The sequence below is a fragment of the Carya illinoinensis genome, chromosome 1 (assembly GCF_018687715.1).
Source record: "Carya illinoinensis cultivar Pawnee chromosome 1, C.illinoinensisPawnee_v1, whole genome shotgun sequence".
Lineage (NCBI taxonomy): Eukaryota > Viridiplantae > Streptophyta > Magnoliopsida > Fagales > Juglandaceae > Carya > Carya illinoinensis.
Window position 1 is genome coordinate 27,834,062 of NC_056752.1, and position 19,920 is coordinate 27,853,981.

At 36.9% G+C, this 19,920-nt stretch overlaps 2 protein-coding genes and 1 pseudogene across 3 annotated transcripts; all 3 read right to left on the reverse strand.

Annotated features, from left to right (window-relative positions):
* Positions 1 to 537: 537 nt before the first annotated feature.
* LOC122279451 (putative receptor-like protein kinase At4g00960) lies at positions 538 to 1,705 on the reverse strand. The gene is made up of 3 exons (XM_043090163.1): positions 1,432 to 1,705; positions 1,235 to 1,329; positions 538 to 717 (listed from the first exon to the last, which is right to left on the reverse strand). Exons 1-3 carry the CDS (start codon positions 1,703 to 1,705, stop codon positions 538 to 540), a joined length of 549 nt encoding a protein of 182 aa, XP_042946097.1.
* Positions 1,677 to 11,245, reverse strand: LOC122314506 (pentatricopeptide repeat-containing protein At1g06710, mitochondrial-like). Of its 2 annotated transcripts, none has more exons than XM_043130141.1 (6): positions 7,917 to 11,245; positions 6,560 to 6,765; positions 6,293 to 6,376; positions 2,600 to 2,690; positions 2,150 to 2,275; positions 1,677 to 1,993 (listed from the first exon to the last, which is right to left on the reverse strand). In XM_043130141.1, the coding sequence occupies exons 1-2, from the start codon at positions 10,920 to 10,922 to the stop codon at positions 6,721 to 6,723; spliced, it is 3,051 nt and encodes a 1,016-aa protein (XP_042986075.1). In that variant the 5' UTR covers positions 10,923 to 11,245; the 3' UTR covers positions 1,677 to 1,993; positions 2,150 to 2,275; positions 2,600 to 2,690; positions 6,293 to 6,376; positions 6,560 to 6,720. The 2 variants fall into 2 exon arrangements, with proteins under 2 accessions (XP_042986075.1, XP_042986084.1); XM_043130150.1 differs by having other exon boundaries at positions 6,460 to 6,765.
* Positions 2,699 to 3,737, reverse strand: LOC122279530 (annotated as a pseudogene).
* Positions 11,246 to 19,920: the final 8,675 nt, after the last annotated feature.

The following is a 19,920-nucleotide window of genomic DNA, read 5'->3' on the forward strand; positions in this document are numbered from 1 at the left end:
GATTCTACTCAGGTGGTCCAAGCAGCATCATCTTTGGAGGCTAGGGCAAGGAAGCTTAACTTCTTTTGTTCAGAGTTCAGACATAAGAACTCTTTTTGGTAATTCTACTTGGAAAATTCAGCATGTGAGGAGGGAGTTAAATGGTGTTGTTCATCAACTAGCAAGGAAAGCTGTGCAGTTAGACAATGAATTAATAGATATAGATTGTGTGGCTGATTGTATTCAATCTATTGTAATGGCTGATGGACAGCATTGTGATTAATATCAAGATTGCATTTTCTGATTCAAAAAAAAAAAAAAATAGTCAATGAGAAAAGTTTTTACGATTTTCGAGAGAAAATCATTCCAAAGAGAGAAATGAGAGAGTAAAATAGTTGTATTACATCTCCAAATCATCAAGCACTAGCGAGGATATAGCTTAGTAATCGAAACCTTGGTTGTCTGAGGCTTGGGTTTTTAGAGGGATCAACTTTGTCTGATCCCCTAGGTTATGCTCCGAATGCAGGTTGTGAGGGCATTGGTAGAGTGACAGAGCAGTTATGAAGTGTTAAGCATAAGTACAGCAGCGGCCATGGTTGGCCTGTTAGCTACATTGTCTTGAACACACAATAGTCCAATGTGAATGCGTCTGATCATTATTTCAGATGTTCCACCCCCATTCAATATTGTTGGATCTACAACATTTGAAGTTGTTCCGTCCCTCCAATTTTTCCATGCCTGCAAGACAAGATAAAAGGGGTACAATTTCCCTTAAAGCTCACTTTCTTTACGATTTGATGAATTGTTCTATTGAGAAAAGGTAAGGTACACCATCTAGTGAAGCTGAGGAATATATTATTTTGGAGTGCAAGAGTATACTTGTTTGAGAAAAAGAAAAAGAAAAGAAATATATATCTAAAAAGGACTGATTTATCATCTATTTTTTGCTTAACGAGTAAGATGAAAATTTTGAGTTGAGATAAAAGTTTAAAATATTATTTTTGAATATTATTATTGTTTTGAGATTTGAAAAAATTGAATTAAAATTTTATAAAAATGAATTGTTTATTATATTTTGTGTGAAAATTTAAAAAAGTTGTAGTGATAAAATAAGATAGGAATTTTAAGTTGAAATGAAAATTTTGAGTTACATGTTTACCAAACCTGCCCTAAATCGGCTACGTGTACCTACATAGCTTAGAAGATCCTCTATATTCTGTCCCTTCCGGAAGCAATTATTTTTCTGTACACTTACTATCTCTAGAACTAAGACACCAAAATTAAAAACATCAAACTTCACTGAGAATTGTCCATGCAGTACATACTCTGGACTCTGGAGCCATATGCCCACTGCACATTCATAAAGATAGTAGAAAAATACTTGTTAGAACTTCCTAACTGTTACTTCTGAAGATCAAAGTAAAATTAGCTCTATTTGGCTTGGATACTTACTAGGTCCCCATGATTCTACTCGTATTGTCTTCAGTTTGATCGAGGTTTTTGCTATACTGAAATCTGAAATTTTTGGGTTCATCTCTGAATCTAAGAGGTTACTAGTTTTGAGAAGAATAGGAAGTCGAGAATCTTCATGAAGGTAAAGAAGCCCTCGAGAAATGCCTATAATTATTTTCCAGCACTTCTCACAATCCAAATTAGTACGTTTGATTGGATATGCAAATTCAACATAAACGTAAGACTGAGCCGAAGTAAATATGGGGAAGTCCATCCTCATAGAAGACATGCATCCCAAAATAAATTGACATGAATGCAATGATCTAAAGGTTATAGTAGAAGTCCAATCGTACCAAAAATGAAGTTATCAAGGCATGTATTGGGCACAAACTCATAAATTAAAAGCCTTTCATTTCTTTCCAAGCAAAAGCCTAAGACTCTAACTAAATTTCGATGTTGAAGCATAGCCAATAGAGGGCCTCGTTCCAAATTCTAGATCTCCTTGTCCAGAATCTGTTGATAGTCTTTTCAAAGCTATAACTTGTCCATCTGAAAGCTCGCCCTGAAAAATAAATTAAGATAAAGCATATTTAATTCACTCACAGTTCCAAATTCTGGATTTAACATAATGCATATATAGTACACCTTCCTAGAAAAAAGAAAGAAAGAAAGAAAAAAAAAAAAGAAAAAAAGAAAGAAAGAAGGAGAATTAGATCACCTTGTAAACAAAACCAAATCCACCTTGTCCAAGTTTGTTTGCATCAGAAAAGTTTTCTGCTGCAGTTTTGATAATACCAAAGTCAAATTGCAATGACTGCACTTCTAATCTCATCCACAGCCTCACCTGGAAATAAATCAATATTTATGCCAATTATAGGTACATTGTTAAAAGAGGAGCAATACAATATAAAGTTCTTTCATGGAACAACAAAGAGCCTTTCAAAATGAATCATTCATGTTAAAATTTCCCAAACCACAGGGATTGCATGTCATATGTTTTAATTATTTTAGTAGAATTAGTAATTTCATAAAATGCTCTAATTTGATGTTATTTAAACTTTAAAGTTAAAAATCTTTTATTGTTTTTTTCTGTAAAAACTACATAATCTATAAACCAGCTTCAGTTAAAATTCTAAAGGAACCAGAACGAACCAATTTCTTCACTTACTTTCTGGTTTCTTCCTTTGTTTCCTCACTCTTAAATAGGCACAAATGGAGATTAATCAGTCCCACACAAGCTACAACCCGGGACAACTATCCTGTAAAATCCAGAAAATGTTCATATTAGAAGTTCTGGCTCTGAATCATAAAGTTAAAAAATCCATCTTAAGATAAAAATGAGGGAGAGAGAGAGAGAGAGAACAAAATATAAAGTTAAAAAACCAAAATTCACAATACTTCAAAACAAGATGGAACATCCATGATCAAAAGTCCCTCAGACGGCCCCGTTGACAATTAGACGTGCTAGTCCCAACTGATTACTTTTTGAAGCAGTAATATTGGTTACGGATGAAGGAGGAGATAGAGATACTGGTGGCGCTGGTTGAGGCGATGGTGATGGTGTAGGTGCATTAATATTATCTGTGACGTTATAGAAGATGTAAATCTGAAAATCTAAACTACAGCTAGGTCCAACAACTCTCCTGCCTAGCTTTCCCTCACAACAATCCGAAATTTTCCCAATTGCCTCAAATAAGCATTCACTGCAATCCTGCTCAGACAAATCCAGAGTGCACCACACAAGTGCATAGAGCGTTTTGAAGTTTGGTTCTGTTGCATTTCCTACTGAAAACTTACGTTGAGAACAACCTGATGCAGCTCAACCTGTCAGGCTATCCAATAAAGTCCTGTCCTGATTGAACCGATCTACCGGGGCTGATGCATTATCGATGTTTGACAAAAAGAACTTGGGAGTATCTTCCATGAGACCAAATACATTGCGGTTTGAGTAGCGCAACATGCATTCGTCAAACCAACCTATTGCTTCTTTTTTATTTGGACAGAGCTGATTGAGAAGATATGTAGAGTTTTTGAGGCAACTGCAACAGGCGCCAGGCGCCAGGCTCAATATCCCCTCTACAAAGTCCAATTGCATATACTTGGTCAGGATATTCACCATAAGAGGAATTGTAGAAGCCATAGTCGATTTTAGTGTTGGAGGATAGGGAGGAGAGGAGGTTTTAAAGGTTTGCCTTCTCGGTACTGTTACTGGTGTAGTTTCCCTGTTTGTCTACACAGAAATGGTTTAGGAACAGAACACAGAGAGAAGAGAGAGATGTTGGGCCTGGGTAGGGCTTGGTCGGTAGAAATCACATAGAAATAGAGAGAGAGACGTCTGCATGTTAGGTAAGAAGAAAAAACGTGGGAGTGAAATGGGGAGGAGAAAAAGTGACCGGGAAGAGAGGGAATTGGGAGAGAAAAAAAAAAACTGAAGAGGAAGAAGGAAACCATCGGGGGTAAAGAGAAAAAGAGGGAAATGAGGAGAAGAAAAAGTGACGGGGAGGAGAGGGAATCAGGACAGAAAAAAAAACTGAAGAGGAAGAAGGAAACCGTTAAGGGGTAATGAGAAAAAGAGGGAAAAGAGGAGGAAAAAGACTTACCAACATGGTGCCATTTCTGTGGTGGGCTGGGTTTCACCGCAGGCCTGGGCCAGGTGTTACATATGCTCTATAAAACTCATCCACATTTAAGACCAGTGATTCTCGTCAAGACTTGCAAAAAGATTCAAGGACGAAAGAAATGAAAAACACTTCAAGAACTTCTTTCTAAGATTTCTTGCAGAGGACCGCATCCCTCGAATTTCATTCCTCTAAAAGGGGAAGCTGAATATTAACTAGTTTCAGAAATCAATCATTTATTTATTAGTTTTTTTTATTGGCATTGGGTGTTTGGGAACAGCGTCCCAACTATTACCAAGGGTGCACAGGCCTTGTGGAAAATCCCCTAGTCTGATGGCCCCTATAAATTGTTTGCATCCAGTGGGATTTGAACCTTGGAGGAAGCAGACCACCAAGACCAAGGCCTTTACCACTTGAGCCAACCCCTAGGGATATTTATTTATTAGTAACAGAAATCAGTTATTTATAGGGCTAAAATGGGTTTTGTTCAGTTGGTTTTTGAGCATACCGATGGTTCAGTTTTAGAAATTAAGAAATTGAGACCGACCAATATAGTGGGAAAACTGAACAGTTCAGTTACAATTGGTAACAAGATATACCATGATGCTATATAATTTACTTAGTAAACTAATAACTTAATATCAATATTCATGCATAAGAGTAAGTTTATATTAATATGTGAGCATAAATAATAAGGCTAAAATCTCATACTATAACTATTATTTTTGCATTATGTATAATGTACATAGAATATTTTAAATATTATAGTACATTATGTTCGGTTCAGTCTGGTATAAAAAAGCTCAAAACCGGAATCAAACCAAAATGTTAAAATTCCCAAAATTAGAAACAGAAACGGACCAAATCTTACATAGAAATGGTTCAGTCCAATCAGGTCAGTTCGGTCTGTTTCACGGTTTTTGTTACACCCCTAGTTAATTTTTTTTTTTTTTTTTTGATGAGGAGGTATCCGAGAACTTTCACTGCCCTAGATAAGGCTCTGGTTCTCGACTAATTATCTTGGGCGGGGTATGTGTTTGGCTCCTAAGAATCCTACAGCTAGATTCCTGGGCTTTTTTTCCTTTCTGTTTAAATAAGCTATATTTATTATCGACAATAAACTTCTCTTTAAAAGGACATAAGGGAAAAGAACGAAACCTCAAACAATAAATTTGTTGATGTAATCTGAAAACATCTGGTGTTTCTTCAAACAAATCAGTTTATTAAACACTAAAAGGAAGTAATGCTAACCCCAAGCACCTATATTGGAAATTGTTAGCTTCTGAAACACTTTATTTTTTTTATATATGTTAGCTTCTGAAACACTTAGAGATGTTATGCAAAGTAACCAAGTATATTTCTAAGCTCTTTTATAATGTGGCATGAGTAATGTCCTTATTGGACAATGATGTTATTGCCTTCAGTGAACTTTAAAAAAGGGTTCACATTTGGGCTCTCAAGTGCCACGTTTCTAAAATTCAATTAGGGCTCATTTTCTGTGGATCATGTTCTTGACTCTGTGAAAGTTCTTTTAAGTGCAACAGCAATCTTTAATAATGAAAATTATATACGCAGCCCAGATTTATACCACCATGTCAATCAGAATATCAAGCCTAATAATATAGATCTTTCTGCCATTGACCCAATTAATTAAAATAGATAAGATCTTTTTTGTAACCTATATGGACCTTTGTGTTTAATAGAGCATATGGAGGAATGCAGGATGCCTTGAAGATAGCGAGATGCCCATGGAAGAAATATTTCAGTCAAATCACTTTATAAATGGACAGGGACATATAATATTTCTGAATTTCTTTTAACCATTAATGGGGTTAACTCTTGTATACAACCTGTCTACTAGGGTTGTGCCCCTCTGCACTTTTAATGAAATGAATTTACTTATCAAAATACTTTGGAGGGAAAGAATAGATTCATGTCATCAATGAGACCCAAAAGTTAACCATGCACACATCCTCACGACTGCAGAAGCTGAATATGTAAGAAGATAACCGACACGGTGACACAGACCTTATCACAATCAAGCACCGAAAAAGACTATAGCAGCTGAAATTTGATTCTAGGAAAATTAAGCATAGTCAATAAGCAACATCAACAGAATAAAATGCAGCTGCACGATATGATTTCACTTGAAAGTTAGCATAAGAAATGGTTCTTTATTTCCATCAAATAATAAAAGAACAACTCACTAAAGTCACTGAAGAATAATATGGATGAACACCGACCTTGTCAAGGTAAATGAAGGGTGTTTCAGAAGCAGAAGAGTTTTGGCAGCATTGACTGGCATCATGCTCAATTAACTGCATCAACTGTAAGCAAAGGTGCAAAATATAAATCCGATAGTTGTAGAGGACCTTTTTCTTTTTCAATAAGAAGTTAAGGGCTTACAGACCAGATGGGTCTGAATAATTGAAGAACCAAATATTTTCTTCAACCTTTATTCAACTTCTAGTTGCTCCAAATTGAAAATCAAAGCTTTCTAGTACTGATACCTTGTTCCACATGCGATGCCCAATCACTTATTTGGGTGTTCATACATGCACATTGAGACTTGAGAGTGAGTGGTCTCCCAGCATTGCCTCTAAGAAAAATTTACCATGCACCATTATGTCATTATTTCAACCATCGGCAAAAGTACGAAATATGCTTATGCCTAACTACTGTTAAATATCTCTTCTTGTCGAAGCCAATGGACATCCTGCTCAAAAAAGGGGGGAAATGGTGATTAGAAAAAAGACAAACAAGCAGTAAGGCATGTAACTAGACACGATCAATCCTTGAGCAGGCAGCAACAACATACTGGGAAACTTAAAATTTAAGGAACACCAAGCATTAAAAGTATGAGCTTCTGTTGGTTTTTCACAAACCAAGCACAATTTATCACGTACAGAATGAAGCCATGCAATCCATGCTAAAAGATTCATGCATGCCTACACCAGGATTGCCCACTCCACCAGATGTGGCTTTATGCTTTTCTAACACAGCTAAAAAGGCAGCTTTTATCATGTAATTCATCAATAACTGATCGACCATCCAAGGGGTCCAGCATCCCAACCCAACCAAATCTCATCAACTTCAGTAGAGGGTCAGTTTATTGAACACTAAATCTGAGACTCTTAATTATGGATGAAAAATTGATTAGGAAAATATATAACTTTTAGTAAGGGGAGTTCATCAGGTTGATCGATTTTGCTTGACCCAATGAGCAACCTCACAAATGATTCTTTTGCAAATGTGGGATAAATAACAAAATATGCTCCTAGCGGCTGCAAAGTCATAAACCAATATTGATCTCAAGAGACACAATACCCAAATTTATTTTTATTTGGAGTGCCATGCAGCTGTCTCTTAGTCTCAGATCAACTTCAATTTTCATATGTGCAAAAGGTGCAGGTCAGAAAAGTCACAATGGGGACATACACTCATGCACAGCCATAGCAGTACACAACTAATGTGGTGATGACAAATAATGATGGCACTTTCTTCAAAGAAGTTTGAGGAATAAAGAATTCACATTTTAAGCCGATTTTTGCAATTAGAATATTTTTAGATCCTTTTTCGGGATTCATACTGTATCTTAGTGTAGTCTGATAAATTGGATTGATTACAACCTACTCAAGGTCTATTACATCTAAAGGGCAATTCTCTCAAACGAGTATAGTAGGACTTACAAATTTAAGTAGGAAGGAATCTCACTACTTAAATGGGAATCTCAGTAGGTGCCAATCTTTGATAAATTATTGAGAACCAAGCACTTCATTATGGAAAACATTGCTTCTGTAATGTATTTGAAGCTTGAAAAAAGCACAAAGCACACACACCCACCCACAGAGAGAAAGGGGGACTGACCATCTGACATATGCTATCTGATAGTTGAAGTGCTTCTTCCCACCTGTTAATATAGATGAGCCCTTTGATAAGGTGAACAAATGCACTTAGCTCCACAACACCACCCCTCCTTACCATATTTGCATACAGCTCAAAAGCCTTACCAACTTTACCAGTGCAGGAGAGGCTCTCAATCAAAGAAGTATACATATTCTTGTTGGCAACTGTTATAGGGAAGGATGATGGAATCTCCTCGTGCAGCTCCAGAGCTGCTTCTAATCTTCCAGCCTTGATAAAGCTATCAACCAATATTTTGTACACTGGAACAATTGGAGCTGAATCATTCTCGCTAATCTCCTGTAGAAGCCCAAGAGATGCAATAAACTCCCTGTTGAAGCCTTCAATAACCTTGTAGTAACTTGATATATGGCTTGGCCAATACGTCTGTTTCATTTCATCCAAAAGTTTATGAGCCTCATCCAAAAGGCCATTGGCACAACAGTGATTTATCAAAACCCTATAGGTCACCAAGTTTGGAGCACAACCCTTTGAGCTCATTTCTCTCAAGAGCAGAAGGCATTTTTCGACTTTACCCACTTTTCCAAGACCATCTATCATAGCAGTATAAGTCACAACATTTGGATTGCACCCTTTTTCTTCCATCATTAGCATAAGCTTGTAGGCCTCATCTGTCTTTCCAACTTTACAGAGGCCATCAATCATTTCTGTGTAGATGACAACATTAGGAGCACAAGAATTTTCTAGCATTTTGGACAAGACTCTCGTCACGAGATCTAGTCTCTTATCCTTAAATAACCTGTCAATCAAAGAGCTGTAAGTATAGACATTAGGATTATAACCACGCGCTGACATCTTAGCAAACACCTCTTGTGCTTCATCTAGCTTCCCAGCCTTGCAGAATCCATCTATAAGAGCATCATACACAATATGGTTTGGCTCACAACCTTCCATCGACATAGCATCTAATAAATTACGGGCCTCCTTGACCTTGTGAGCTTTGCACAAACCATCGACCAATGCTCCATATGTAAAAATGTTTGGCTCTTTGTAATTACCATCCTCAATCCTAAAATACATATCTACATCAGAGGTTTCAACGTTACCTTTCATTTTGGCATAAATTTGGCAAGCTCTTTCAATCTCTCCAGCTTTACAGTGGCCATCAATCAAAGCTGTATACGTAACAACATTAGGAATGCAACCTTCAGAACACATCAACTCAAAGAGTTCATTTGCTTTGGACAGTTTCCTAGCTTTAAGGTATGCATGTATAAGAGCTGTATAAGTCACCACATTAGCGGCACAACCATCCCTTAGCATTTCGTCAAACCACTTACGAGCCTGTTCAATAAGACCAGCTTTACAGAAACTATCAATTAAAATCGTATATGTATAGACATCAGGAACAATACCATTCCTCTTCATTTCTTCAAACAATAAAAAGGCCTTTTCCACTTTGGAGGCATTACAAAGAAAGCTAATCACCTTAGAATAGGTACTAGAATCAGGTATGAATCCCTTACTCATCATTTCGCGAATAACATTATATGCTCTCTCAAATTTTCCAGCACCACAAAGACATCGAGCAAAATTGCTGACATTAACCTTATTTAATACAACCCCTGCATTAAGCATCTCACCATAGGCTTTCTCAGCCAATTCCAACATGTCTGAGCTTGGTAACTCCTCATTTCCACATAAACCACCAATCAATATATTGTAAACTACATAACCTGGCTGGCAATTGCATTTTACCATTTTATTAATCAACTTATAGGCATAAGAGTAATCTCCAGATCGACAATAAGCATGAACAAGGGAATTAAAAATCCTAGGACTCGGATAACAACCTTCTGTGATCATCATACTAAGAATTCTCTTACACCTACCCAGCTGTCTTTTTCTCAAACACCCACAAAGCAAAGTCCTATACGTCACAACATTAGGAATGCAAGAACTAGACCGCATTATGTTCAAGAAATCCATAGCTACCTCAAAAAGTGAAGCTTCACACAACGCAGATATCATTTTTGTATAAAGAATTGTATCAGGCACAAGATCTTCCTTCTCAATCAACGCTAGAGCTTCCCTCCACCTCCCTGCTTTGCACAAAGAGTGGACGAAACAACCTATGGTAAAACCATCCATACTAAACCCCGAACTTGACATCTCTCTATGAACCAAATAAGCAGTGTCCAACCGATCAGCTTTAAGAAACACCTGAACCAATGCATTGTATGTCCATCTTGTGGGTTTATACCCAAAATCCTTGAGCCTCCCAAGCTCTTCCAAAGCTAAATTCCAAAACCCATTTTGGCAACACTTCTGAATCAAGACATTAAGCAAGATCCCAAGTAATTCCATATCATCATGTTTAATCTCTCGTAAAAAGTGGTCTGGTATTCTCTCATCATTATCAGCCCCCAATCTGTCTAACAATGCATCATACACCGCCTTTGTGTGTCTGTAACCAATTTGCCGCCCTGCCCATATAAAGAACTTGACACCCAATTCAGGATTTTGTACAAGATTCAACACCTCTACCACCAGAGTTTCATTCAATTTCTCCCTAACCTGCCTAAGAAACTTATGGGTTTTGTCACCAAACCCATCATTATTATCCCGAATAGCATCTGATATCAAAACAGCATCATTCGAATACCTATGGGACTCAAATTTCAGCCCCAAAGACCCACTATCAGCATCATGATCCACCGAAGAGTCACGAAGAAAGGCAAAATCTTCGGCCGAGACTGACTCGACACGCGAATTCTCCAGTAAAACCGGGTCATGGGGATCCACAAGTCCTTCGAGATTGTCTGGCGAATAGGTGGACATGAAACTGGCAACGATGGAGAAGAGAGTTTGGCCGGAAGTTTGAAAGTTATGGCGGCAGATTTTGGATGAATGGAGGAATGGGAGTGGAGCTTTGGAGGGGGAGGTTGGGTTGGACCTAAGAGAGGGAGAGATTGCAGGGAGGAGAGTCTTCATCCCTCTTTTGCTCATTCTTTGATGAGACAGCTAGAATTTCTTTGAAGTCGAGTGCTGGGTTAGGGGTTTAAGGTATGGCGGCGTGTGGGTAATCCAGCCCGTGCAAGCAAAATGTGCACGCTAAGAGCAAAGGATGGACGTTCGGCGAGTAAGGCCAGTGACGGCCAACTTAGTCTGACAAATGAAGAGGGATGAGGATGAAGGGATTAGGTTACTTCTGACGAGAATCCCACTGGTTTCTCGACTACGGCCAGCACCAACGATTCTGCGCTTGGAGTTAGGCACAGGAGCCAGCCGCAGTGGGGGGAGGAATATCACTCGGGGTTTAAGTAATGAACAAAATGTAAATTGAGCATGTTACATAATATATTTAAACAAAAAAAAAAAATTAATAAGAATTGAAAGAAGTTTCTCTAATCTAGTTGGGAGAAAAACGTCATTTTAAAATAAATAAAAATTAAATATTGAAATAACCTCATAGTTTAGCCCTCACACGGTTGATCATTGATTCCTTTACTTTTAGGTAATGTTTAGATATAAAAAGTATTTTATATCATATCATTTCATCTCATCTTATATTATCTTATCATAATAATATTTTTAAATTTTTATACAAAATATAATAAACAATTCAACTTTTTTAAATTTAAAATATTAATAATATTAAAAAATAATATCTTAATAATATTTTATTTAATTTTTAACTTTTATCTCAACTTAATGTCTAAACCATATCTCAATTTTAAACTTTTTTATCCATCTATTCTCAATTTCAGTAAATTTAATTATTTTGTCACATATATGTTAAATCGACTAAAAAGACCTCATCACGCAGCACGTCAGCCGCATCATTCTTAATCAAAATATCTCAAACAAGTAAAAATAAATAATAAATAATTTAAATTAAAAAAACTATAAAACATTAAACAAAAATCAGAAGGGGAGGAGGAACAATCAAGAGGGTGGCAACCCCTTGAAGATGTGACATGTGGCACATTTTGATTGGTGATAATATAGTTGGATGATGCTACAATTACCACTCTCATATCGCTTTTCTCCTTCCCGCTTGAGGTGGCTTGCCACGTATTATTAAAAAAAAAAGTCAAAACTCGTCTCCCGCTCAACCTTCCCCCATTTCCTCTTCAGTCTTTAGAAATCGAAATCCCCATTTCCTCTCAGCCACCTAGCCATTGCGTCATACGCATGGGTTGCATTCTCCGTGGCGGTGTCTTACGTGCCAAGTCAGTGCCCGCACCTCCCGACACGGTCACGTATCTCAAGGTGGCGTTCCTTTGTCATACCTCCATTACACGCTGCAATCGAAGCTATTTTATTTGTAGATGAGAATATTTTAATTTTGTGCAGTTGAAAAATGAGATTTAAATTGGTTTTCTAGGGCTTTTTATGCTTGTTTGGTTACTGAGAAACCATGGAAGGCACCGAAGTATTTTTTCTTTCTGTTTCTTCTGTATTGCATAATTAAATGGGGCAAAGCATGGATTGTGACCCAAACTCCATAAAAATCCCTTTCACCCAAATATAATCCTACGAATTGGGGAATTTACTTAGGAGAGAAGAAATGCTTCAGTTGGCATTAAATTATAAAGGGAAGAGAGAGGAAATGCTACAAAGTGGATGTCAGCACACCCTCTGTTTCAGCCTTAAATCTCTCTCGATATTAATTAAAGAAGTCAACTACCATAGTTCAAAGCTTCAATCTTTCTATTAATGTTTTCTTTTCTACTGTTGTACATATCCCACAAATCATGGGATTACATTCCAAGTTTGACGTATATATTATATTGCCTCGTACCGTAAAACATCATTGGGAAATATACTTTTATTTTTAGTGGAGAAATTAGCTGACTGCCTAAAAAATGGTAGGGAAAATGCTAATCAATTCAATGCTGAGGAAAGAAGAAGAAAAGCCAACTGATTCAAAAAAAAAATTATGAGCCAGAAAGGAAGATTCATGAGGTTGAGGTTCGCCCAGTCCAAAATGCTATGAAGTGGAAAGGAGTTTGGGTTTGTTTTGGGAGAGAGGAACAAAACAAAAAGAAGCAGAGTAATTCAGATTTTTTTTAATATTAAATTAATGCCATGGGGTATGTCACATCAAGTGGGATGAAGGAGCGGGAGCATTATGTGGTGGGCGTAGCGTTTTCCAATATAGTTTATGTGTCACAGGACAAGGATTCCATTTCTAGATCTAAGAGTTTAGCTAAAATTTTACCTTTGACCATAATATCAATTTTTTACTAGATGAGTCCACATTAGATTAGCAATTTTAAAAATAAAATAATAATATAATATTATATATTTTAATAATATTTGATTAAATTTTTTTTTTATATTTTAAAAAATATACTTTATATATTAATTAATAGTTTTATTAAAAAATAAAATATAGTAATTTACTTCAATGTAGTATTTATATGATTTATTTCAATATGGTAATTTATTTCAATGTGGTAAAGAGAGATGGGAAGGTTGATGAAAAGAATAAAATAAGTAGATGTAGAGTGAACATTAACTCTCCAACAATGTAGAGTCCCCTTAATTTACTTTAGCTCAAATATTGAGTTTTAGACTTTTGGCTAGTCCAATGTGAAGACTTTTTCTCACATCTAGTTAAAGTTTGGATTTGTATTGACATTTAGCTAAGGCATTACCAATACTCCTGATGTATGATAGAATGACCAAATCGACCAAAATTGAGAATGCTTGAATGGACTGATTCAAATTCAAAAGTCAAGAAATAACCAATTTAACAGCCAAAAGTAATTTTATAATTAATCCAAAAAATAAATGTGATTTAAAACGATAATAAGTGGGTGGATTTGCAGAGTCTTTATAACATTCACTTCTTTAAAGTCCCGCCTTAACAATGGTATTGGAAAAGCCATTTATTTTAGAGCATTCACATTTGCACATGCAAATGTCAATATTAACAAAAATTTAACTAATTTAAACATAAAAGATTAGGCATTGTTGTGTAAGTTTAATTATGAGCACAAGTAACTCAATATATCTATCTCTAAAGAGTAATTTGAGAAAAGATATATGCAACCATAAATTGTGCAACCGTTGCATAATCGTTTTAAAAAAAATGAATAAAATATGAGACTCGTATAAAAAAACTTAATTTTTTATTAGTAGACTTCACCTTTTTATAAAGTGATTATACGATATTTATGCACTTTACAATTATATATAAAATTACTCAACTTAACCCTCGTCTTGTTATATTATTTCTCTCTCCTTAGATCTCTCTCCCTCGCTCATGAAAATCATATCCTCAAATGACCTCCCCGCAAAAAACTATCCTATGCCTGCTCTCGGATTTTATTACCATGTTTTAGAACTGGTTTACTAAATTTTTAGGGCTATCATCCCCAAATCTTCTTTTCCAATTTTCAATAAAGGTATTAGTTAGTTGTTACTTCTCTTTCTCTTATGCAGGTAACATGAACTATTAACCGATACTTCTAGCTTTTATTATTATTATTATTATCTCAATTCCACTTGTAACAATGGAGATTGCAAGAGGTGGAAGAAATTTCTGAAAAATGCAAACATGTCAATATTTTTTTGTTAAACTATAAACCCGAAGTTGTTGTGATGATTTGAATTACAGTAATAATATTTTAACTCCAAGTGATAGTACTAAAATGATTTGGCTAATTAAATCTTAATGTTGTCTTGACACCACTACCCTATGAGCTTGTGCGAAAAGTTTGAATGGTTCTGACATTGTTGATGACCTATTTGGCTTAGTGTAGTGGTGTCAAGACACCACTACCCTATGAGCATTTCATATAACAACCTAATATATATTTTTTTAAGGTTACCTTGTCCACTAGTCCTTTCTTATATTTGAGCTAGAGCTTAGTGGGTAACTTAAGTGAAAATATGCTTGGGTTCCATGGTTGCTGTCCAAAGTTCAGTTCAGTATTGTGCTAATCATTTTGCCTTAAAGTTGATGAGGAAATTTGCTATGATTGCTATTTTTATATGGTTTAAGGTTTAGAAATTTGCTTGGGTTCTACATTTGCTACCCAAAGTTAAGTTTAAAACTTTGAGTTCTATAATTTTGCCTTAAGTTCTATGATTGATGTTTTGAGTGCTACATTGGAAACTTTAAGTACAACGTTCGAGTGCTATATCTGAAACTTTGAAAGCAATATCTAAGTGTTAGCTGTGGGAAAACATATCTGAAAATTTAGCAAACTGTGAGTGCTATGGGAAAGCATATCTAAAATTGATGCTCTATAACTTTTGTAGTAGCTGTCTACTTGTTCTTTGATTTGTTAGGCAGGTTTTTTTTATAATAATGGGGGGGGGGGGGGGGGGTGTTTGTGACTTTGTACAATGTGATATTGTTGAAGGATGGACACACAAATTAATGAAGATCCTTTATTTACCACTCTCATGCAAAGTGGTAAAGGTATTAACAACCCCCCATGGCTAGTATTTTCCTTGATAATGTTGAGATTAAGATCAAAGTGACACAACCTGAATGGGAAGTAAGGGAACCAACTAAGAAATATTAACGAGGTGTGTCCTTACCATAGAGGAAGACAACCTCCTTGTATCGGCTTGGCTCAACATTAACATAGATGCTATATGGGAGGCCGAGCAAAAGTCCACACAATTGTGAACAAGAATCTATGACTACTTCAATAGCTTTAAAAAACCTAACTGGCATGATTGTTTTGTAGTCTTGTTGATTAATCGATGTTCAACCATCCAAAATGTGCAAACCAATTTTGTGCTTGCTTGGCTCAAGTTGAATCAATACATCCAAATGCTACCACTAAACAAGACAAGATAGGATTATAATTATTATAAAGTTGCAATGAACTATGTATTTATATTTTTATGATTGCTACTTGGATTGAAAAGTCAAAGATAATGTACCAATCGATACAAAAAACCACATTTAATTTGAACCATTGTTGGGACTCGCAAACCAAAATGGCAAGTGCGTATGGATCATTTGTCAACAAGGAGAAAGAGAGGCTACTCTACCATTTTAGAGTCTATACAAATAGGGGATAATAACATTTGCGAGAGTGTCTCTGTCAATGCCAAGAGACCACCAGGCAAGAAAGTTGAAAAAGAAAGGGAAAGAAAAAGGAAATGCAAGGAATCATCACCTATTGATTTTACTGATGTGTTAAAGTCTCATGTAAAGTGATAGGAAGATATTGATGACTAAGAAACAAGAAGCAATACGAAAGGCTCTAAGGGACAGGTCTGAATTGATTCACCTTATGAAAAAGAAGAAGAAGATGAAAATCATGAATTTCGATCTTGATGATATGAATGCAGTGCAACAAGAATACTCCAATACTCTCTGTCTCAATCTTAATGTATTTGGTGTTTGTTTTTGTACATTATAGTGGCTAGGGTAACTTTAAATTATTGTGTGTGGTAACTTGATCTTTTGATGTATATCTTGAACATAGTGGCTGGACAAATGTGTATTTTTTAATGTATACACTAAGCATAATGGCTAGACATATGTATATGCTGATCTTTTGATGCATAGTTTGAGCATTGTCACTGGACAGATGTGTAGGTTTTCTAATATATATACTGAGCATAGTGGCAGCATAGATGTATAGTTTTTTTTTTTTTTTTTTTTTTTTTATGTATATCATGAGCATAGTATAGTGGTTGGACATATGTGGCTAGATAGATGGCTTGAAATATGTATGAAAATATGAATAGATTTGTAGTTTTTTTTTTTTTTAAACCACTTGCTACTTGCTGATTTTGAAAATTTTTTTGATGTTTTGAGATTGGTTTATGCTGTGGTTTTCTTTGGTTGGTTGATGAATGGTTTATTATGTATAGGATAGGGCAGCAAAGTATATAGTTTGATGCAAATTTTGCAATTAAATGCTTGGTTGCAATTACATGGGACAATGAATTATTTGGTTGCAATTTTATGTATGTTGATTTCTAGGTTGTGGGATATAAAAGTTCCAAGGTAATTTTGTACATATTTTGAAGCTTTGTGTTTGACAATAAAGTTAGTTTAAGGTTGCTGGATAGCTTCTATGTGTTTTGATGTGTAAATTATTGGAAATTATGAAAACTAAAATAGAAAAGTATTTCAAAAACTATATAAAGATATACATTAAAGAATAGATAAAAAAAAACAAACAACAAAAAAGTACTAAGTTTCTCTCCATAACATAGCCTTTTTCTTTCCATACACATAACCATTTGTACATTTTTCTTGCGTTCGACGGTGGCTATGGGTGTTTGATGGTGTGATTTTGATTGTTCTAGAAGGCAAATGTCGTCTAGGAGAGGTACTGTTATTAAAAGAAAGTTATTTGAGGTTGTTAGAGATGAGGGTTTTGTGTTGTTCATTGAGAAGGGTTGGAAAGTTATCAAGGACATGAGAGTGGGGCTGGGTATAGTTTGATGGTTCACTAGAGTTTTGGAGAATGTGTGAAGGCTAGGGGCAAGGCGTTTTACACTGCTTACTAAGATGAAGATAGGGGCTTCATCGCACAAAGATGTACTAACTCCCGTGGTGCTTATATGGCTTTGGTGGAGTATGGTGGGGGAGGTCGTCAGCACTTCATTTTTATACCAGAGGACAGGGTGGATTGGGTTGGAGGAAGCTGGCTGAGGCATTGAAGGGCTTTGTGAAAGAAAGAGGTTCTGTCCATATACCTCCACTAGTGATGACGAGAGGCTCCTCAAGCATTAGGACATACAAGGAGGCTTTGGAGAAACTGAGGGTCTTGGAGCTACCTTGTGAACCTGTCAGACTAGGTGGGGTGGGTTTACTTGGGTTAGGTGGAGTGTCCCTTACGGAGTGTGAACAGAGTAGAAATGGAGGTGGCAGGGACTTGGTTGCACCAAAAAAGGAAATGCAGTTGCAGGTACTGGGTGATCTAAAGAAGCAGCTTGAGGAAATGACTATTAAAGTCAATTCCCTTATATGATGCATTGAGGGCAAAGACACTGGGCTTCAGTGTGTAGTGAATTCGGGCTTCAGCATGCAATAGGGTTAGGGCCAATGCCAGCGGAAAGGGCCTAAGAGGAAGGAGAAGGTCCTAGGCCTTGGGCCCATGGGGAAGTCTGGCCTTGTGAAGCCAAGCTCCGTCTGGAGGCAACATAACCAAACTAAAGTAGGCCCATCAAGATGTGGGCAGTTCTTGATAGACCATAAGCCACCAGTGCTGGCGACGACCTAGGTAGCTTTGATGACGAGTGTAGACCTATTGCCAGTGGTGCTGTCGCAAGCATTAGTTCTCACAGAGCTGGAAAATTGAGGCATATGCCCTAAACTCATCGACGTAGGGCCAACGAGGTCGCAACCTTCATAGACAGAGTCGATGGCTGCCAACAGTGCTTCTCCAATGGCGGCAATGGAGGTGCTCTCGAAAAGGTGGCCTCAGGACTTTCAAAGGTCGCCGTTTGGTCTTAGTGTGATGCGGGGGAGGTCTCTGTAACCTTGTTGGCAGAGCTTGAGGAGGGGGAGATGGCTTGGATCTTGCTATTGGTTGAGCTTGAAGAGGAGGGGAGGGTGGACTCACAAGTGGATGTTTCTGCTGAAGCTCGTGTGAAGGAGAAGAGGGAGGTAGAAGGAGAAGGATCCCTAATAATTTGTGAGTCCCCCTAAGTTACAACAGAAGGAAAGGGGCTTTCATCGATGATCCTACTCCAATAAGGATTATTTCTCCTTTTATTTCATCTAATTGGATTCTGAAAAAAGTATAGGAGCTTCAGAGTTGGATGGGGATATCTTATAAAGGTTATGAAGAACAGTTCAAGGCACTCCTAATAGCCATAGAGGCAGGACATCAACATGCGGGAATAGGGACAAAGAGAAAAGGGGAGTTAAAGAGGCTAACTTGGTCTCTTAATTATGATGGAAATGAGGGGAGTGCAAGTCGTGGACGCAACAAAGGGATGGCCAGAATACTTGATAAATGAAGCCTCAAATTCTGATTTGGAACGTTAGGGGCTAAATGAGATTAACAAATGCCTTCGTATAAGATCATTGCTTAGACAATGGAAGGTGGACATCATTTGTTTGCAGGAAACAAAATTGAAACTTATCACAAGAAGAACTATTCAGAGTATATGGGGTTGCCAATATGTAGGTTGAACATACTTACCTTTGGATGGGGCGTTGGGTGGAATATTGGTTATGTGGAATAAAAGGGTGGTGGAGAATATTGACTAGTTTGTGGGAGAATATTTAGTGGGATGCTTGTTTAAAAATTCTAAAGATGACTTTGTGTGGACTTTTGTTGGGGTGTATGGTCCTAACTTGGAGTGTGAGCAGCGATTAATTTGGGATGAGCTTGTTGGTTTATGTTCATGGTGGGAGGTTCAATGGTGTATTGGGGGTAATTTTAATGTGACAAGATTTCTAAGCGAAAGATCGGGAGAGGGACAACAAAATCATGTCATGAGGGAATTCTCGGATTTCATTTTTGAGTTGGAACACGTGGACATACATCTCATGAGAGGTGACTATACTTGGTCTAACAATCACGCATGGTGAAGACTGGACAGATTTCTTATATCTTCTTCATGGGAGATGCAATTTTCATATTCATGTAAGAAAAGACTCCCTTCGTTGTTCTCGGACCATTTTTCTATTATGTTAGATTGCGGGAGAATTCTAGGGGGTAGAAGGCTCTTCAAGTTTGTGAACATGTGGTTGAATTCTGAGGGGTTTGTGGATTTGGTTAGGCAGTGGTGGAGTTCTTATCAATTACAGGGCACTCTAAGGAAGTGTTGGGAGAAAATTGAAAGTTTTGAAAATAAATTTGAAGACATGGAATGAATAGGTATTTGGTAATGTAGCACTACAAAAGAAGTCTCATTTTCAGGAACTACAAAGTTTGGAGGGTGTGGAACATGAGGATGATTGCAAAGGGGTAAGTAGTCTTAGAGTTAGAAAGGTTGATCCTAATGGAGGAGATCTCATGGAGGCAAAAGTCAAGGGCTTGTGGCTTAGGGACACTGTATT

What these genes read in the sequence shown, in the direction of transcription:
- LOC122279451 (XM_043090163.1), bottom strand. Translation starts at nt 1,705, where the DNA reads ATGGACTTCCCCATATTTACTTCGGCTCAGTCTTACGTTTATGTTGAA. An exon ending in AGTAGAATCATGGGGACCTA is followed by an intron (nt 1,330 to 1,431) that starts GTAAGTATCCAA and finishes ATGAATGTGCAG; the next exon opens with TGGGCATATGGCTCCAGAGT. An exon ending in GTGTCTTAGTTCTAGAGATA is followed by an intron (nt 718 to 1,234) that starts GTAAGTGTACAG and finishes CTTGTCTTGCAG; the next exon opens with GCATGGAAAAATTGGAGGGA.
- LOC122314506 (XM_043130141.1), bottom strand. Translation starts at nt 10,922, where the DNA reads ATGAGCAAAAGAGGGATGAAGACTCTCCTCCCTGCAATCTCTCCCTCT. An exon ending in CAGATAGCATATGTCAGATG is followed by an intron (nt 6,766 to 7,916) that starts GTCAGTCCCCCT and finishes TTTTTTGAGCAG; the next exon opens with GATGTCCATTGGCTTCGACA.